This window comes from Molothrus aeneus, chromosome 2 (genome assembly GCF_037042795.1).
Source record: "Molothrus aeneus isolate 106 chromosome 2, BPBGC_Maene_1.0, whole genome shotgun sequence".
Taxonomy (NCBI): domain Eukaryota; kingdom Metazoa; phylum Chordata; class Aves; order Passeriformes; family Icteridae; genus Molothrus; species Molothrus aeneus.
In genome coordinates, this window is record NC_089647.1 from 117,463,571 (window position 1) to 117,482,725 (window position 19,155).

The 19,155-nt window shown below is 70.7% G+C and overlaps 3 protein-coding genes across 3 annotated transcripts; 2 read left to right on the plus strand and 1 right to left on the minus strand.

Moving 5' to 3' along the window:
• Positions 1-91: 91 nt before the first annotated feature.
• On the plus strand, positions 92-3,988 carry CCKBR (cholecystokinin B receptor). Its single transcript, XM_066571744.1, has 5 exons — positions 92-372; positions 1,165-1,416; positions 1,972-2,227; positions 2,295-2,422; positions 2,979-3,988. The coding sequence occupies exons 1-5, from the start codon at positions 216-218 to the stop codon at positions 3,494-3,496; spliced, it is 1,311 nt and encodes a 436-aa protein (XP_066427841.1). The 5' UTR covers positions 92-215; the 3' UTR covers positions 3,497-3,988.
• Positions 3,989-4,557: 569 nt separating this feature from the next.
• Positions 4,558-9,173, plus strand: SMPD1 (sphingomyelin phosphodiesterase 1). The gene is made up of 6 exons (XM_066545612.1): positions 4,558-4,822; positions 5,718-6,496; positions 7,019-7,190; positions 7,270-7,346; positions 7,753-7,898; positions 8,132-9,173. The coding sequence occupies exons 1-6, from the start codon at positions 4,559-4,561 to the stop codon at positions 8,545-8,547; spliced, it is 1,854 nt and encodes a 617-aa protein (XP_066401709.1). The 5' UTR covers position 4,558; the 3' UTR covers positions 8,548-9,173.
• Positions 9,174-9,552: 379 nt separating this feature from the next.
• APBB1 (amyloid beta precursor protein binding family B member 1) lies at positions 9,553-16,895 on the minus strand. Its single transcript, XM_066545611.1, has 13 exons — positions 16,298-16,895; positions 15,739-15,917; positions 15,398-15,454; positions 15,217-15,323; positions 14,830-14,866; positions 14,375-14,512; positions 13,867-13,991; positions 12,416-12,530; positions 11,372-11,456; positions 10,830-10,913; positions 10,592-10,713; positions 10,014-10,190; positions 9,553-9,940 (listed from the first exon to the last, which is right to left on the minus strand). Exons 1-13 carry the CDS (start codon positions 16,821-16,823, stop codon positions 9,773-9,775), a joined length of 1,920 nt encoding a protein of 639 aa, XP_066401708.1. The 5' UTR covers positions 16,824-16,895; the 3' UTR covers positions 9,553-9,772.
• Between the last annotated feature and the right edge of the window lie 2,260 nt (positions 16,896-19,155).

The window sequence follows — 19,155 nt, forward strand, 5'->3', positions numbered from 1 at the left end:
CCCCTGTTCCCGCCTCCCCCGCGCCCCCCGGGCTCCCCCCGCCGCCGCCACCGCCCCCCGCCCCCGGCCCGCCCCGCGCCGGGCGCCGCCCCCGCTTATCCACCGGCGGCTCCGAGCGGATCGGAGCCTCGTCCCTCCCGGAGCCTCCCGGTGCCTGCTCCTTCCCGGTGCCTCCTGCCGGAGGAGGGGCGGGGGGAGGCGGGGGGGTCCCCGCCATGGACCCCCGGCCCCTCAACGAGTCGCTGCAGGAGATGCTCTGCCGCTCCGGGAACGGCACCGGGAACGGACCCGGCACCGGCATCGGCAACGGGACCAACGGCTCGGTCTGCGACCTCCTCCGCAGGGGCCTCCGCGGGCCCCCGGCGCCCAGAGGTGAGAGCGGGTGCAGAGGGAAGGAGCGGGATGGACCCGGGAAGGGACCCCCTCCCCCGTTCGTGCCCGGCCCTGCGCTCCCCGGCACGCCGGTACAATCCCGCTCCGTCCCGCCGTGCTGCCCCGGTGCCCGCCGCTCCCGTTCCCCCGGCCCCCGAGCGGTGCCGCCCCGTCCCCGCCGTGCCCCTCCTCAGCCGGCACCATCCTCCCGATCCCCGCGGGCTCGGTGGCCCCGGCGCTGCCCAGCGGTTCCGATGCGGATCTCGGCGCTGCCGGAGGGAACACGCCGGGCTGTGCCGGTGGCAGCGGGAGGGCGGAGAGGACTCCGACAGGGACGCCACGGACACAGCCAGCGCCCGTCCCGCACCCCTGCCCCATTGCCGGGGCCGGGACCTCCAGCTGGACCCTCGACTGGGACGACCCCAGCCCAGCCCCGGCTGGGACCCCTGCTCCGGTGTCACTCCGCTCTCCGGGCAGGACGTGCCCGGTCCCCGCGCTCAGCACCGAGGCGGAGGGTGGGCAGGATGGGGGCACCCACCTGGATGAGGGTCCCTCAGGCTCAGGGAACTGATCCGAGGGGCGGGGGGTTCACCCCGAATGCCAGCGGCTGCCACACGGGGGGAAACGACGCACTCATCTGGTGGGTGTCCACCGTGCCCACGCCGGAGCCCCGGTGTCCCGGTGCCCGGGCCTGTGCGGGGGCGCCTTTGGGGTGCCCTCACAGCGTGTCTGGAGGGCCACCGGGCTGCCCTCGGGGTGCCCCGGGGTGCCAGCGCAGCGCCATGCCCGCAGAGCTGGACGTGGCGGTGCGCGTGGTGCTCTACGTGCTGATCTTCGTGCTGAGCGTCGGGGGCAACGCGCTGGTGGTGGCCGTGCTGGCGCTGAACCGGCGGCTGCGCACCGTCACCAACTGCTTCCTGCTGTCCCTGGCCCTGAGCGACCTGCTGCTGGCGCTGTGCTGCATGCCCTTCACCCTGCTGCCCGGCCTCATGGGCGCCTTCATCTTTGGCGACGTCGTCTGCAAGCTCGTGGCCTACCTCATGGGTAGGGTGGGACACGCGGCAGGGGCTTGTCCCCTCTCCTGGGTGGGGCACAGGCAGGGCTCGTCCCCTCTCATGGGTGGGGTGGGGCACACAGGGCTTGTCCCCTCTCCTGGGTGGGGTACACGGGGTCTTGTCCCCTCTCCTGGGTGGGGTGGGGCACAGTGGGGGCTTGTCCCCTCTCCTGGGTGGGGCACACAGGGCTTGTCCCTTCTCCTGGGTGGGGCACAGTGGGGGCTTGTCCCCTCTCCTGGGTGAGACACACGGGGCCTTGTCCCCTCTCCTGAGTGGGGTGGGGCACACGGGGGTTTGTCCCCTGTCCTGGGTGGGGCACACAGGGCCTTGTCCCCTCTCCTGGGTGGGGTGGGGCACGGCAAGGGGGCCTCATCCCTGCCTTGTCGGTACGGGGGGCGCAGGGAGGGGGCTCGTCCCTACCCCGTGGATACCTGGAGGTTATCCCCACCCCTGGGCGCACGGAGCGCAGCACAGGGGGGCTCCGGGAGGAGCTGGGGGCCTGCAGGATCACACCGTGCCCACCGACACTCCCTGCTGCCCGCAGGGGTCTCGGTGGCCGTGTCCACCTTCAGCCTGGTGGCCATCGCCATCGAGCGCTACAGTGCCATCTGCAACCCGCTGCAGTCCCGCGCCTGGCAGACGCGGTCCCACGCGTGCCGCGTCATCGCGGGCACCTGGGCGCTGGCGGCGCTGCTGATGCTGCCCTACGCCGTGTACAGCAGCACCCGGCCCGCCGCGCCGCGCCCGCCGCCCGCACAGTGCACACACCACTGGCCCAGCGAGCGCGTCCGGCAGCTCTGGTGAGTCCGGGCACCCAGGGGGTTCGGGGCCTGAGGGGACACCGGGTGACCAGGCCACCTGTCCCAGGTACGTGCTGCTGCTCCTCGTGCTGTTCTTCATCCCGGGCGTGGTGATGACGGTGGCGTACGGGCTCATCTCCCGCGAGCTCTACCGGGGCATCCGCTTCGAACTGGACGTCAAGAGGGACGTGGCAGGTGAGGGATGGGGCAGGAGTGACACTGCGGGTGACACTTGGTGTGGCTCCTGTGTGGGCAGAGTGCCCACCCCAGCAGCAGAGGCAGGGCTGAGCCCTCACCCCTGCTCCCACAGCAGTGTGCTCCTCAGGGACACCCCCTTTCCCGGGGACCTCCTGGTAGCCTCGGGGTGCAGCGTGTCCCCATGGTGCCATGGCCATTTCCACATCCCCTGCTCCTGGAGGATGTTCCCGGCAGTGTCGGGGTGCAGCATGTCCCCGTGGTGCCACGGCCATTTCTGTGTCCCCTGCATCCCATCCCATCCTCCTGGAGGGTGCTCCTGGCAGTGTCGGGGTGCAGCGTGTCCCCATGGCACCATGGCCATTTCCATGTTCCCTGCACCCATCCCCTGCCCCTGGAGGATGCTCCCGCAGTGTTGGGGTGCAGCGTGTCCCTGTGGTGCCATGGCCATTTCCATGTGCCCCGCACCCCATCCCATCCTCCTGGAGGACGTTCCCGCGGTGTTGGGGTGCAGCGTGTCCCTGCAGTGCCATGACCATGCCTCCTCGCTCCACAGCCCAGCGTGGCACCAGGGGGGACCCAGCGCCCAGCTGCGACGAGGGTGACGGCTGCTACCTGCAGCTGTCCCGGCCGGGCGCGGCGCTGGAGCTGCGGGCGCTGGGGGCGGCCGCGCAGCAGGACCGGGCCCGCATCAACAGCTCAGGGGCGCAGCTGGCGGCCAAGCGGCGGGTGATCCGCATGCTGGTGGTCATCGTAGCCATGTTCTTCCTCTGCTGGCTGCCCATCTTCGCCGCCAACACCTGGCGCGCCTTCTCCCCGCGGGCAGCGCAGCGGGCGCTCTCGGGCACGCCCATCGCCTTCATCCACCTGCTGTCCTACACCTCGGCCTGCGCCAACCCCCTCATCTACTGCTTCATGAACCGCCGCTTCCGAAAGGCCTTCGGGGCCACCTGCGCGGGCTGGGGCTGCCGCCGCGCCTGCCCCCGCCGCCCGCCCGAGGACGAGCCGCCCATGGCCAGCGCCTCGCTCTCCAAGTTCAGCTACACCACCGTCAGCAGCCTGGGACCCCCCTGAGCCGCCCCCCGAGCTGGAACCCCCCGAGCCCCCCAACACCGGTGCCTGGGCCCCCCGAGAGCGGGACCCCCACGGCCAACCCCTCTCTCCCCAAGCTCAGCTACAGCATCCTCAGCAGCCTGGGACCCCAGAGCTAGCCCCCCTTAGGGACCCTAACACCAGTGCCTGCCCCCCCCCGCCCCCCCCGAGCTGGACATCCCCACCAGGACACCCCGAGCATGAACCCCTGCCCTGCCGGCACCTCCGTGCCCCGCTCCGCTGCACCCCCAGACGCCCGCCCGCGCTCCCGGGACACGCTTGCCCGGCACCCCCCGCTCCATCCCAGCGGCCCCGAGCCCCGGCGGGGTGGGGGCGAGGGGCGAGCGGGAGGAGCCCCGGGGCCGGGCAGGGGGAGGCTCAGGGAGGGCGAGGCACACAGCCCAGCTCAGCCCGGGGTCTCTCCGCGCTGCTCCCCGGCTACGGCCACAATAAACTGACCCCGTGCCCACCTGCGCCGCTGCTCCCAGCGCTCCTGCCCGCCGGCACGGAGCCTCCGCGGGGCAGAACCGGGCGGGACGGGGGGTCAGCACCGCGGGGCAGAACCGGGCGGGACGGGGGGGTCGGCACCGCGCGAGGCTCGGGGGCTGCGGGCTGGGACCCTCCGCTGCGGGAACTGCTGAGCCCGGCGGCAGCTGGGGATGGGACGCCCGGGCCCGGTGCACCCAGTGCCGCCCCGGAGCGGGGGGGGGGCCAACCGCACACAGGGGAGGGGACCCCAGGGGAGTGGGACCCTGGGGAGCGCCACCAACCCCAGGACTCCATCTCCCACCGTGCCCCGCGCGCCTTACGTAGGCCCGGCTCCCTCATTTGCATACGGTCCCCGCCCCGGGTGGCCACGCCCCATCCCCGTGGACATTGGTCACGCCTCCCTGTCGGCCACGCCCCCGCCGCGCTCGGCCATGGCGCCGGGGGCGGGCCCTGCCCCGACCTTGACCCCTCCCTTTGCGCCCTTGCCCCGCCCCCTCGCCCATAAATGGCGTTGCTCGGCCCCGCCCCCGAGCCGGCCCCGCCCCTCCCTCGGCCATGGCGGCCGGGGCTCGGGCCCCGCTGTCCCCGCGCTCCCCGCGGCCAAAGCTGCCACCGCGCCCACCGGGGCCATCGCTGCCACCGCTGCCACCGCTGGCCCTGGCCCTGGCCCTGGCGGCGCTGCTGGCGCTGCCGGTGTCGGCGGGGTCGCCGCCCGGCCCCGGGGAGCAGCTGGCGGCGGTGGCGCCGCGCTGGGGCTGGCGGAACGTGTCGTGCCCGGCCTGCCGGGTGCTCTTCGGGGCGCTGGACCTGGCGCTGCAGGTGGGCACGGGGGGTCGGGGAGTGCCGGGACACGGGGGGCACCGGGGGGACACGGGGATAGGTGGACAGCGGAACACCAGGACGGGAAGAGCGGGGGCGACAGAAATGGGATAGGAACGGGGACAGAGAGGACAGGACAGTGGGGACAGGGCGGGACAGGACAGGGACGGGCCGGGCCAGTCCCTCGTGACGGGCCGGGGCCGGGACAGGCCAGGACAGGTCGGGGCTTGTGACAGACACGAGACCGGGCTGGGAATGCGGACAGGGACGGGCGGGGACGGGGAGAGTGACAAGCTGGGACGGCTGGAAGAGCAGCGGGGACGAGCGGGGTCCTGCCAGTGGCTCCACTTCGGGGAAGGGGGACAGGAACCGGGACAGGAACCTGAACCGGGACAGGAACCTGAACCGGGACAGGAACAGGAACCGGGACAGAGACAGGAACCGGGACAGGCTGGGGCGGGGACGGAGGGAGGAGGGCACCAAGCCGAGAACCAGAGGGGCTGGGGGACCCTGTGGGTCCCTTCTGGCCTCGGGATATCCAGCTGGGTGGGCCGGCGGGTGTGGGACAGTGACAGCAGCCAGGGACCATCCCGGGAAGCTGCTGGGTGCGGCACGATGATGGCAGCTGGGGTGCCGTGCCCCTCCCGGGGAGTGCCGTGCCCATCCTGGCAGTGCCGTGTCCATCCCGGGGGTACTGTGTCTCTCCCGGGGGTGCCGTGCCCATCCCGGGGCTGCCGTGCCCCTCCCGGGGTGCCAATGGGCACAGGCCAGTGACAGCAGCTGAGTTCAGTGTGCAGGGTCTGTGCTGGGCAGCCGATGATGGAGGGGAGGGAGGGCAGTGAGGGTGGCAGGAGGTGTGGGGTGCCGTAACCATCCTGGTGTCCTTCCCCTGCAGCTGGAGCCCAACGTGGCCCGCGTGGGGCGCGTGGCGTCGCGGCTGTGCCAGGAGCTGCGGCTGGCGCGGCCGCCCGTGTGCCGCCAGGCCGTGCAGCTCTTCCAGGGCGACGTGGTGGCTGCCTGGGCCCGCTCTGTGCTGCGCCCGCCCGAGGCCTGCGGGCTCCTGCTGGGCCCCCACTGCGGCCACTGGGACATCCTGGGCGCCTGGAACCTGTCCCTGCCCGCCGCGCCCAAACCGCCGGTGCGGCCGCCCGTGCCGCCGCCGCCCGGAGCGCCCACGGCCCGCATCCTGTTCCTCACGGACCTGCACTGGGACCGGCAGTACGTGCCAGGCAGCGCCGCCGCCTGCCCCGACCCACTGTGCTGCCGCGGGGTGCCCGGCGAGGGCCCGGGGGCCGCGGGCTTCTGGGGCACCTACGGCAAGTGCGACCTTCCCCTGCACACCATCGACGCGTTGCTGGCCCAGCTGCCCAACGGCACCAGGAACGGCACCGGCGGCTTCGCGGCGGCGTACTGGACTGGGGACATCCCGGCTCACGACGTGTGGCAGCAGAGCCGCGGGGACCAGCTGCGGGCGCTGCGCACGGTGACGGCGCTGCTGCGCGCCCGCCTCGGCCCGCTGCGCGTCTTCCCCGCCGTGGGCAACCACGAGGCCACGCCGGTGAACGCCTTCCCGCCGCCCTACGTGCGCGGCAACCGCTCGGCTGCCTGGCTCTACGACGCCATGGCCGAGGCCTGGCAGCACTGGCTGCCCCCCGCCGCCCTGCGCACCCTGCGGTGGGCACCAGGCCGGGGAGGGGGATCCCGCTGCCCAGGGGATGGGGATGGGGGGTTTGTGCCTTCGGGGGTGGGAGGGCACAGGGTGGGGGTTCTGGGCTGTGGCATTTGGGGTACCAGGATCAGGGGATGCAGCGCTGGGAGGCTCCAGACGGGGGGCTCTGGGCTGACAGGTGTTGTGGGAGCTGCAGTAGCGCAGGCTGGGGGCTCAGAGCACGGGACTCTGAAATGCTGAGGGCTCAGGACCAGCAGGACACACAGTGTGGTCTCCATGCTGCAGGGGCAGTGGGGGTACCAGGCCAGCTGGGGCTGCATGCAGATGTTTCAGCTTCACGGGGGGAGAGGTGCAGGGAGGGAGTTGTGGCTGGCTGGGGTACAGAGAAGGCTGTGGGGTAACGGGGGCTCCAGGCTGGGGGCTGTAGGTGGGTGGGCAGTGCAGGTGGCAGAGAGCTGGGGGTCCGTGGGATGGGTGCAGGGTCTGTGGCTCAGGGGACACAGCACTGACCCCCCTTTTCCACACAGGGCTGGTGGGTTCTACACAGCACAGGTCTGGCCTGGGCTGCGCCTCGTCTCCCTCAACATGAACTTCTGCTCCCAGGCCAACTTCTGGCTTCTCATCAATGCCACTGACCCTGCAGGGCAGCTCCAGTGGCTCATGGGGGTCCTGGCAGATGCTGAGCGTGATGGGGAGAAGGTGTGGGGGGGTTCTGGGGGGACATAGAGGGTCCCTGTGGGCCCTGGGCAAACCCCCAGTCCTGGCTCCCTGCCCACAGGTGCACATCATCGGGCACATCCCCCCAGCCCACTGTCTGCACAGCTGGAGCTGGAACTACTACCGCATTGTCAGCAGGTCAGTGCCTGACCCCTGCCCAGACCCCGCACCATGGGCCCCACCCCACATGCCAGACCCCCATTCCATGCGCTGGCCTCCATCCCCATGTGCTGGACCTCTGTCCATGTGGCCTTGACCCCCACACCAGACCCCCCACCCCACAAGCCAGAGCCTGGCTCCATACCCTGAACTCCCATCCCACAATGGTCCTCCTGCCCTACACAACAGACCCCTGCCCCACATGCTGCACCTCTGCACCAGAGTCCACCCCACACCCTGGGCTCTCTCTCCGTGTGCCATCCCATGCACCAGACCCCCACCCCGTGTATCCGGGACCCCCAGCCCACATGGCGGACCCGAGGGCCAGGGTTGGGGTTTTGGGGTGGGGGTCTGGGGATGCGCCCCCGCTCACCCACCCTGGCAGGTTCGAGGGCACCATTGCGGCGCAGTTCTTCGGGCACACACACCTGGATGAGTTCGAGTTGTTCTACGATGAGGAGACGCTGTCACGTCCTGTGTCCATTGCCTTCATCGCACCGAGTGTCACCACCTACATCAGCCTCAATCCCGGTGCGCCCCGAGCCCCCGCTGTGTGTCCCCCCCGCCTTGTGTCCCCTGCCGTGTGTCCCCCCGCCGTGTGTCCCCCGCCGTGTGTCCCCTGCCGTGTGTCCCCCGCCGTGTGTCCCCCTGCCGTGTGTCCCCTGCCGTGTGTCCCCTGCCGTGTGTCCCCCCACCGTGTGTCCCCCCACCGTGTGTCCCCCGCACCCCCCGCTCCCCGGCGCTGACCGTCCCTCCCGCTGCAGGGTACCGCGTGTATGAGGTGGCCGCCTCCTACCCCGGGAGCTCCCACGCAGTCCTGGATCACGAGACCTTCATCCTTAACCTGACAGAGGCCAACGCAGCGCCCCCGGGCACGGCCCCGCGCTGGCAGCGGCTCTACAGCGCCCGCGAGGCCTACGGGCTGCCCGCCGCCTTCCCGGCCGACTGGGACCGGCTGGTGCGGCGCATGCAGGACGACGAGCCCCTCTTCCAGCTCTTCTGGTTCCACCTGCACAAGGGGCACCCGCCCCGCGAGCCCTGCGGCGCACCCTGCAAGGCCGCCCTGCTCTGCGCCCTGCGCTCCGGCCGCGCCGCCGACCCCGCGCTCTGCCGGCCCCTGCGCCCCGCGCTGCCCTTCCCGCGCATCCAGCAGCTCTGGCAGCAGCGGCGGCTCTGCTGAGCCACGGCCGGCAGCAGCAGGGCTGGGACACGGGGACACCGGGAGCCCCTGGGATGTGGTGACACTGGGAGCCCCTGGGACACGGGGACACTGGGAACCCCTGGGACACTGGGAGCCCCCGGGATGTGGTGACACTGGGAACTCCTGGGACACGGGGACACCGGGAGCCCCCAGGATATGGTGACACGGGGAACCCCTGGGACACGGGGACACCGGGAGCCCCTGGGATGTGGTGACACTGGGAACCCCTGGGACATGGGGACACCGGGAGCCCCTGGGATGTGGTGACCCTAGGAGCTCCTGGGACATGGGGACACTGGGAGCTCCCAGGACACCAGGAGCCCCTGGGATGTGGTGACACCGGGAGCTCCTGGTATGTGGTCACACCAAGAGCCCCTGGGACATGGTCACACTGGGAGCTCCCAGGACATGGTCACACTGGGAGCAGGGTCAGCAGTGGTCTCACTGGAAACAGGACAGGGAAACAGTTACACAGGGAGCAGGACTGTAGCCAGCACAGGTCACAGCAGGAGCAGGATCGGTACGAGGTCACTGGGAGTGAGGTCGGGATTGGCACGTGGTCCCCATGTCCCACCAGTTACACAATAAAGGCACAATGGACACCACCACCCCTCCTAATCCTCTCCACCAGGATTGGAACTGAGATCAGGATCAGCACGTAGTCCTCATGCTCCCATCACCCCCCAGTACAGGTGTGATGGACCCCACTGTCCTTCATCCTCCTCACTGCAGTTCTCAGCCACCACTTAGGGAGACCCAAATCAGGGATGCTGGGGCCCCACCACCCCACCTCCTTGTCCTAATTCTCACCTGCTGGGATTACAACTGGGATCAGCCCATGATCCCTGTACACCCATCGCTCCCCTAATAAGGTGTGGATGGACCCCAGTGCCCCTCTGCACCTGTGACATCCTAAGAAGACCCAAACCAGACACAACACCCTGCTCCTCCCTGTGTGAGGCCAGGTGCAAAGCCGAGCCGGGCTGGTGGAATGGGTTTATTAATTAATGATTTAGTACAACACAGACCCTCATTATGCCACATGCATTGGGGACCCTGGGGGGGGCGTGACCCACCGTGGGGGCAGCGGTGGGGGCAGGACCCCCAACACCCGGGGTAACTCTGTGCCCTGGAGCGTTGGGTCCGTGGTCCTGCCCCCCGACACTGCCTTGCCCAGCCAATGCCCCCCCTGCCCTCGCCCCGCTCAGGGGGTCTGAGCCCCTCCCCGCCGCTGTTTGAGGGTCCCCAGGAGGGTCTGCACCCCCCGGCGCACGGAGGAGCCCACCCGCCGTGCCACCGAGTCGGCCGGGGGCGCGGGCAGGCAGGAGCTGGAGGCCTGGGGCCGCGCATCCAGGCACTTCTGGTAGCGGAGCTGCGGGCAGGAGCGAGGGAGCGGCGTCAGCGGGGCCGGGGGCAGCCCAGGGGGGGACAGGGGCGGCACTCACCACGCAGGCAGCCTGCAGCGCCTCGCTGAGCCCCGCGGCGTTGGGCTCACACCACACCATGTGGCAGCGGAAGGTGCCGGGGGCGCTGGCCATGATGAAGGCGAAGGCGCGGACGTCGCGTCCCACCCCCATGAAGGACAGGAAGCGCACGCGGCACTCGCACAGCACCGCCTCTGTCTGGGGACACCGGGGACACCACGGTGGGGAGGGGGCCATGGGGACACCCTCAGCAAGGGGACAGGGTCAGCCGGGCACATGGGGTGTCACCCCAGGAAGGGTGGGGAGGTCACTGCGGTACCCTGGGGCTGGGAGGGAATCCCCCGAGACCCCGCGGGATGGGGTGGGATGGGGACACGGTGGAAGGAGCCATGGTGGTACCCAACCCATCCCTGGCACAAGGACGGGTCTCTGCAGCCCCTCTGACACATGACAGAGTCACTCAGACCCCATAACAGGGTCACCAGTGAGGGCGGGGGTCAACACATCTCCCCTAGGCCAGGGTGGTGGTCCGAGGTGGGGATGGATGCCCCTGGTGATGGTGAGGGTGCCAGGGGAGGGGGTCCGAGGGGGGCACCCACCTGGCGGTGAGCAATGGTGAGGGTGGCGGGGGCCACACTGACCACCACGGGGGTGGGCGCAGGGGGCTCCCCTGAGCCAGGGGCCAACGCCGCCTCCAGCGCCGCGTTGATCACATCCATGCCTGGGGGCACAGGGAGCCTCAGGGCAGCCCTGGGGGTGCCCTTGCCCCACAGCTGCCGAGCATGGGCCAGAGGAGCCCCCCGAGACTCCCCCCTTCCCCTCAAGTCCCCGACTCACCCACTGGCTTGGCCACGGGGACACAGCCCAGGTAACACACGGGGAAGCGCTGAACCACCTCACTCTTGGGGGCTGGGAACTCCACTGTGGGGGAGGCACTGTCAGACACCCCCAGAGCCCCCCAAAACACCCCAGAGCCCCAACATCCGTCCAGAACCCCTGCCCAGCCCTCAGGGCTCACCCAACACCTCCCAAGACCTCTTGGATGCTGGGCACTCCAGTGTGGGGGTGACATGACAGACCGACCCAGGGCCCTCCAAGACCCCCCAGAGCACCCCCAGAATTCCCAACACCCCCAACTGCACTGCCTTGCTCCTGGGGGCTGGGAGCCCTGCTGTGGTGGGGGACATTGTCAGACCCCCCCCCAAACCTCCCTAAAAGCCACCCCCCCTCCCACTGCCCTCCACCAGTGAATGCAACCTCCAGACCCACAAGGCCCCTTCCTGTCCCCTTGCAGGACTCCCCCTTCCTGGTTACCCCCAGACTCCCAGGGTACCCCCAGAGCCCCCCAGCTCTCTCCCAGGTACCCCCTAGCCCCGTACCCTGCAGGGGAGGCTCCCCCAGCCGGGGGGGCTCTGTCCCCAGGCCATTGCCTGCTGCCCGGGCACTTCGCCGCTCCGCCGTCAGCTGGGGACAGATGTGACACCACTGTCACCTCCAGGGACCCCCACGGTGACCCACAGTCCCCCAGATGTCACACAAGGGCACCCCCAGCCCTCCTGGCTGTCACACCCTGGGCACCCCAGGGACCCCTGGCCCCGGTGCCCTGTGGCAGGTCTGTGGGGACACGGGGGTGGGCAGGGGTTACCCCTAGGGGCCGGCTGGAGGGGCCTGAGGTCTCACCTGTGTGCAGATGTGCAGGCTAGGGCAAGTCCTGGCGGGGTTCTGGGGGTCTCACCTGGGCACAATGTGGTGCAGACCAAGGAAGGGGAATTTGGGGTGGGTTACCTGGGCCTGGGGGCTCCTGGGGGTGTCTCACCTGGGCCCAGACCTGGTGCAGGCCAGGTGGGGGGTTCTCAGGGGCTTTGTGGGGGTCTCATCTAGGCAGAGACGCAGCTCAGGCCAAGGTGGCAGTTTGGGGGGAAGCCCAGCAGAGGGTTGAGGAGGGTTTACCTGGACACAGAACCAGTGCCAGCCAGAGTGGGGGGCTCAGGGGAGGTTTAGGGGGGTCTCACCGGAGCACAGACCCGGTGCAGGCCATGGGGCAGTGTGAGGGGCTCTGGGGGTCTCACCTGAGCACAGACCCAGTGCAGGCCATGGGGCAGTGTGAGGGGCTCTGGGGGTCTCACCTGAGCACAGACCCAGTGCAGGCCATGGGGCAGTGTGGGGGGCTCTGGGGGTCTCACCTGAGCACAGACCCAGTGCAGGCCATGGGGCAGTGTGGGGGGCTCTGGGGGTCTCACCTGAGCACAGACCCAGTGCAGGCCATGGGGCAGTGTGGGGGGCTCTGGGGGTCTCACCTGAGCACAGACCCAGTGCAGGCCATGGGGCAGTGTGGGGGGCTCTGGGGGTCTCACCTGAGCACAGACCCAGTGCAGGCCATGGGGCAGTGTGAGGGGCAGTGTGGGGGGCTCTGGGGGTCTCACCTGAGCACAGACCCGGTGCAGCCCGGCGGCGATGGCGCTGGCAGGCCCCTCGCAGCGGAACACGTGGCACTTCAGCACCTGCGTCAGGGGGTCCCGGGCCACGTATGCAAAGTCCCTGGGGGAGGGGTCACACTCAGGACCACCCCGGTGCCCTCCCCAGCCAGCCTGAGCCAGGACTGGGGGCACTGGGGGTCTGGGGGCAGGTTGGAGCCATACCTCTCCCTGTGTCCCCGGCAGCACAGCGGGACAGAGCAGGGTTAGGGGGTGCCGGGGGGGCACGGGGCCCCCTCAGCCCCAGGACCCACCCCACACTCCGAGGGGCAGATCTGATCCTGCCCCACACCCTTCTCTGCTGGGGGGGCTCAGTGCTGGGACCCCATGGCCCCCTCCTGCCCAACCCATGGGACCACATCCACACGTGGGACCTCCCAGCCCTGTGCACATGTGAACCCCACAGCCCCACACCTCACCCCTGTGGGGAACCCAGCCCCATGGCCCCTCCACACCCCAATGCCTCCATACATGGCATTCCAGAGCCCCCACCCCACACTGTGTGGGACCTCCAGGCCCCGTGGGGGTCCCACACACCCAGACCCCCCATCCCTGCACCCCACATGTACAGGATCCCCAGCCCTGGGTACCTTGCAGACACCAGAGCCCCCCATGTGGCCTCCCCAGTGCTGCACACACACACAGTGTGCCCCGTGTGCCCTCCCCAGTGCAGCACACACAGTGTGCCCTCCCCAGTGTAGCACACACACACAGTGTGCCCCGTGTGCCCTCCCCAGTGCAGCACACACACACAGTGTGCCCTCCCCAGTGCAGCACACACACACAGTGTGCCCTCCCCAGTGCAGCGCACACACAACAGTGTGCCCCGTGTGCCCTCCCCAGTGCAGCACACACACACAGTGTGCCCTCCCCAGTGCTGCACACACAGTGTGCCCCGTGTGCCCTCCCCAGTGCAGCACACACACAACAGTGTGCCCCGTGTGCCCTCCCCAGTGCAGCACACACACACAGTGTGCCCTCCCCAGTGCTGCACACACACACAGTGTGCCCCGTGTGCCCTCCCCAGTGCAGCACACACACAACAGTGTGCCCCGTGTGCCCTCCCCAGTGCAGCACACACACACAGTGTGCCCTCCCCAGTGCTGCACACACACACAGTGTGCCCCGTGTGCCCTCCCCAGTGCAGCACACACACAACAGTGTGCCCCGTGTGCCCTCCCCAGTGCAGCACACACACACAGTGTGCCCTCCCCAGTGCTGCACACACACACAGTGTGCCCCGTGTGCCCTCCCCAGTGCAGCACACACACACAGTGTGCCCCGTGTGCCCTCCCCAGTGCAGCACACTCACAGGTGTGTCCCCCCAGTGCAGCACACTCACAGGTGTGTCCCCCCAGTGCTGCACACTCACAGGTGTGCCCCCGTGTGCCCAGCCCCACCTGCTGCCGTGCCGCCCCACGCCCCAGACGCGGATGGCGCCCACGGGCTGCGCGTGCAGCAGCGCCCGGTCCTGAGGGTCCACCAGCTTCAGCGTGCGCTCCTCCAGCACCAGCAGCGCCCGCGCCTGGGCACGGCAGCATCAGGGGGGGCTCAGCTCCCCCGGGTGACAGGGGGGCCGAGGAGAGGGAGTGGGATGGGTGTGGGGGCACAGGGGGTGTGGGGTCACTCACCTCCCCCAGGGGGACAGCACAGAGGGTGTGGGATGGGTGTGGGGGGCACAGGGGTCACTCACCTCCCCCCAGGTGCCGGGGAGCAGCGCAGAGGGTGTGGGATGGACACTGGGGGCACAGGGAGGGTCTGGGGTCACTCACCTCCCCCCAGGTTCCAGGGGACAGCACAGGGTGTGGGATGGACACAGGGGGTCTGGGGTCACTCACCTCCCCCCAGGGGGACAGCACAGAGGGTGTGGGGGTACAGGGGGCACAGGGAGGGTCTGGGGTCACTCACCTCCCCCCAGGTGCCAGGGGGGCCCTCGCGGGGCCCCGAGAGCTGCCGGATGCAGGCGCTGACGGTGCTGCTGCTGCGGCCAGGCCCCAGCTCCTCCTCCCGCAGCTGCACCCAGCCCAGGGAGCGCACCGGGAGGCCCTGGGGGCAGCAGGAACGGCACTCAGCGGGGATGTGTGGGGCTGGGGCTGTGGGGCAGGGATGGTGAGGGGCGAGGGGGCAGGGGGGCGGTGTGGGGCAGCCTCAGCTCCGCAGCAGTAACCCGGCCCCGCACTGCCCCATCTGCACAGCCCCGGGGCAGGGCAGGTCCACACAGGCCGTGGCCGAGGCCCCTCCCCTGCAGGTGACACCCTGGGGCACCCCTGAGGCGTTGGGTCCCAGCCCCCAGCAGCGGAGCAGACCCCAGGGAAGTGGGGAAGGGGCCCTGCGGGCGGGCAGGGTCAGGAGAGCGGCCCTACCTTGGAGTCCAGCACATCCTCCTCGCCCAGGGCCATGCTGCAAGGGGAAGGGTGGGGGCGTCACCGACTGCACCCTGACACTCTGGGGCCTCTCCAGCCCCAAACCCTGCCCGAGAGCCCTCTGGGATCCCCCACATCCCATACCTGGGTCACTGCACCCTGACTACCTCAGACATTCCCCCCCAAACCTCTGCCTTGAGATCCTGGGAGTCCCCCAATCCATCCTGAGACCCCATTTCCCTGCCCCACACCTGGGTCCCTGCCCCCTCAGCTCCCACTTCACAGGGCACACCCTCTCTCACCTGTCACCCAGAGTCCCACATCCCGACAGGGCCCAGGCACAGCCCTGCCCATGTGTCCCCCCAGTCCCTGTGCCCCCCAGCGCACCCCTCTCCTGGCGATCCTGGGCCTGGTGACAGCATCTCCAGGTCTGACACTCCTGGCTCCTCATCTTCCTCTTCCTCCTCCTCCTCTTCCTCCTCAGCCGTGGGGTCCTAGGGGCAAGGGGGCTCTGTGGGGTTGGGGGGCACTGACCCCCCACCCTTTCCCATCCACCAGCCCCTCTCACCTTCCACAAGTCTCCATTATTGAAGGTCTCGGCCGGGGCAAAGCTCGTCCAGGAAAGCTGCAGGGGACTGGGTCAGGCTGCTGTGTAGGGCAGCCCCCCAGTGCCCCATGGTTCCCCCAGTCACCCCACAGCACACTATGGGAGCCCCATGGTAACCCCAAGAACAACCCACGCCCAGACCACCGGTGCCCTAAGCCCCCCATAACCACCCCACCATCATCCCATAGCCACCCTGTGCCCCACAGCCACCCCCATGGCCCCACAGGGGCTGCCCTACAGCCACCCCCATGGCCCCACAGCCACCTCCCAGTCCAAGCCCAGCCCTCTCGGTCCCGACTCACGGTGGGCCCCTCGGTGGGGGTGCTGCCGTCGGAAGGGGTCTCGTGGGGCCCGCCGGGGGGCTCCCACTGGGTGGTCCCAGTGGGGACATGCCAGTAGTAGGTGCCCGAGGTGTCCTGCACCCGCAGCCAGCCGGGGGGCAGGTCCCCATGTGCCCCTGCGCCACACGGCCACAGCGACTCTGTAGGGCAGGGGCAGAGGGCTCAGCCCGGCCCCGCACAGCCCCCCGTGCCAGGGACATGAGGGCTCCACAGGGACACGGGGACAAAGGGGGGGCATGGAGATAATGGGGCTGGGGACACAGAACAGTGCCCAGGGGCTGGGGGACCAGGGACCAGCAATGGCACCCGGGGGGCTGCGAGTGCCGCAGTGGGCACACAGCCAGGGACCAGGGGAGATGTGGAGCTGACAGGGGCACGGGGCATGGCAGGAAGGAGTACGGGCTCTGCGGGGCAGCCAGAGAGTGTCAGAAGCCTCCATGGGGCAGCTGTGGGACAGCGAGGGCTCACCGTGGGGCTCCGCGGGGCAGCCACAAGTCACGGGAGCTCCGGCGGTGCCCACCTGGCTCATCGGGGGAGCTGCCGGGGCTGCCCTGGCTCAGCGTGGCCCAGCTCGAGTCCTCGTCGCTGCCGGGGCCGGGCCCCCCGAAGAGGCGGCTGGCGCTGCGCCCCGGCGGCTCCCGCAGGCCCCGCTCCGCGCCCAGAGCCGGCGGGGACACCCCGGGCCCGTCCTCCTCCTCCTCGTCCTCCTCCTCCTCTTCATCCTCCTCCTCCTCCTCCGAGGCGCCGATCAGCAGGGCCCGCGGGTCGCGGGCAGCGTTCCGGGCATTGCGGGCCCGGACCCCCGGCTCCAGCGCCCCGGGGGAGTCCCCGTGCGCCCCGGGGGAGCGCCCCGGCCCCGGGCCCGGCTCGAGCTCGTTGCGGTTCTGGTCCTGGCCGGCCTTGGCCCAGCCGGCGCCGGGCAGCTCCTCGGCCGGGGCGCCGCCGGGGCCGGTGCGGGGGTCGGGGGCCGCGGGCAGCCCCAGGCTCAGCCCCGGGCACCGGTTGTCGTTGGCCAGGTCGCTGCGCTTGCTCAGGGCCCCCGACATGGTGCGAGGACGCGGGGAGCGGCGGGACCCCCGGCGCGGCGGGAGCCCGGCCCGGCCCGGCCGCGGCTGCCGGTGCTGGGGTGGGCGGGCGGGGGGGTCCTACAGCCCCCGGGGCGCCTCCGCGTCCATCGGGCCTGTGGGGAGCGGCGGTAGCACCGGGACCCCCGGCACGGACGCTCCGCGGCCCCGGCTCCTCCCAAGGACTCGGCATCCCCTCGCAGCCCCCTCCCGGCCCGGGCAGCCTTCCCCGGCACCGGCATCCACATCCCCGCACCCCGGGGCACTGGCATCCACATCCCCGCATCCCGGAACGCGGGGACCCCCCGGCACCGGCACCCCCTCGGCCCCGCATCCCGCACGGCCCCGCGGCCCGGTCCCGGCTCCCCCCGCCGTCCCCTCCGCGCCCGCAGCCCCCGGGGTGACCCCGCCGCTCCCCCGGCCCAGGGTCCCTCCGCATCCTCCCCGCGGCCCCGCCAGGGGGATCCCACCGGGACCCCGCACCCACGGCCCCCTCCGCTGCCCCGGCCCGGCCCTCGGGGGTGTGCGTAGGGCCCGGCCCCCCCGCCCCACCCGTGCCCAGCCCAGCGGGGCCGCCCGTGCTCCCTCCCCCGTTCTCTGCCCGCTGCCGGTACCTGCGGCGGCTCCGCTGCCGGGGGTCGCGGGGGAGGGTGGGGGGCTTGGGGCCACGTCACTTCCGCTTCCGGCCGGCGGAGGGACAGCGCCGCCTCCGGTACCGGTACCGGCACCAGCACCGGCCGGGACCACCGGCACCCGCCGGGCCCTCTCCGGCACCGGCGGGACCACCGGCCCCTCTCCGGACCCTGCCCGGCACGCACCACCGAAGACCCCCGAGTACCCGCCGGGACCGGGAGCTCCAGGCCTTGCCGGCGGCGGGCAGCTCGATCCGGCCCTGTGTGGCAGCGGGACCTGGGCGGAACGGGGACCTTCCCCCCGGCGACACTCCCGGGCCGGTGACCCCGACACTGCCTGTGCCCACCCCATTGTTCCGGTGCCACGGACCCGTTCAGCCCAGCTGAGCCCCCCGTTACCCCTAGCGGCATCCCGCAAGGCACCGGCACCGCCGGTTTCCACCCCGCTGCCCCCACACCGGGACGGGGCCGGGGCAGCACCGGGACTCCCTACGGCTGCTGTGCCCCCGGAACCCCCTGCCCCCGGCTGGACCGGGAGGCTCCCGGCTCTTACCAGCCCCGGAGGGGCAGCACCGGGGGTTCCGGCCGGGAGCAGCGACGGTGACACGGGGTGTGGGGACCGGTCTGATCCCGCACAGGATCGCAGCCACTCCGTTTGGTGAGACCGCCAAGGCTGAGTCCAGCCTGTGACTGATCCCCACCTTGTCCCCAGCCCAGAGCTCCGAGTGCCACCTCCTGCTGTTCCTTGGACGTGGGATGGGCACTCCAGACCTCCCTGGACAGCCCCTTCCAGCACGGGGCAGCCCTTTCCATGAAGAAATTCCTCCTGATGTCCAACCTGAACCTCCCTGAGCACCGCTTGTGGCCATTTCCTCTTGTCCTCTCACTTGTTTCCTGGAAAGGTCCCCCCTGAGCCTCCTTTGCTCCAGGCTCAGCCCCTTCCCAGCTCCCTCAGGGATTCTCCAGTCCCTTCCCAGCTCCATTCCCTGCCCTGGACACGCTCCAGCCCCTCCAGGGCTCTCCTGCAGGACCAGAACTGGACACAGCCCTCGAGGTGTCACACAGTGCCAGCACAGGGGACAATCCCTGCCCTGGGGCTGTGCCCACACTGGGTCTGTGCCCACACTGGGGCTGGCACAGCCCAGGTGCCATCAGCCTCTTGCCCATCTGGGCACACCTGGGCTCACATCCAGCCCCTGTGCCCAGCACCCCCAGGGCCGTTTGCAGCCCCCTGCCCCTCTGCCCAGCCTGGGGTGTTGCAGGGGTTTTGGTGACCCGAGCAGAAGCCCCAGCACTTGCCCTTGTTGACCCTCACACCGCTGGCCTTGGCTCGTTAGTCCAGCCTGGCCAGACCCCTCTGGGATCCTTTCTGCCCTCGGCAGAGCCACATTCCAACCAGCCGTGTGTGGTCCATGGACTCCACGCTCCATCCAGGTCACTGACAGCTCTGGGACAGCACCGCCCCAGCACTGAGCCCTGGGGAGCCCAGCAGTGCCTGGCCCCCAGTGTGGCCCCATTCCCACCCCTCCCTGGGGCTGGCCCTCAGCCAGGTGCTCCCAACAAGGAGCACCTGTCCCAGCCAGGCTGCAGGTGCTCCGTGGGATGCCAGGGAGACAGAGATGGTGCCAAAACCTTTCCTGAGCTTCAGGCAGGCACACCCACGCCTGTCCCACAGGTCACCC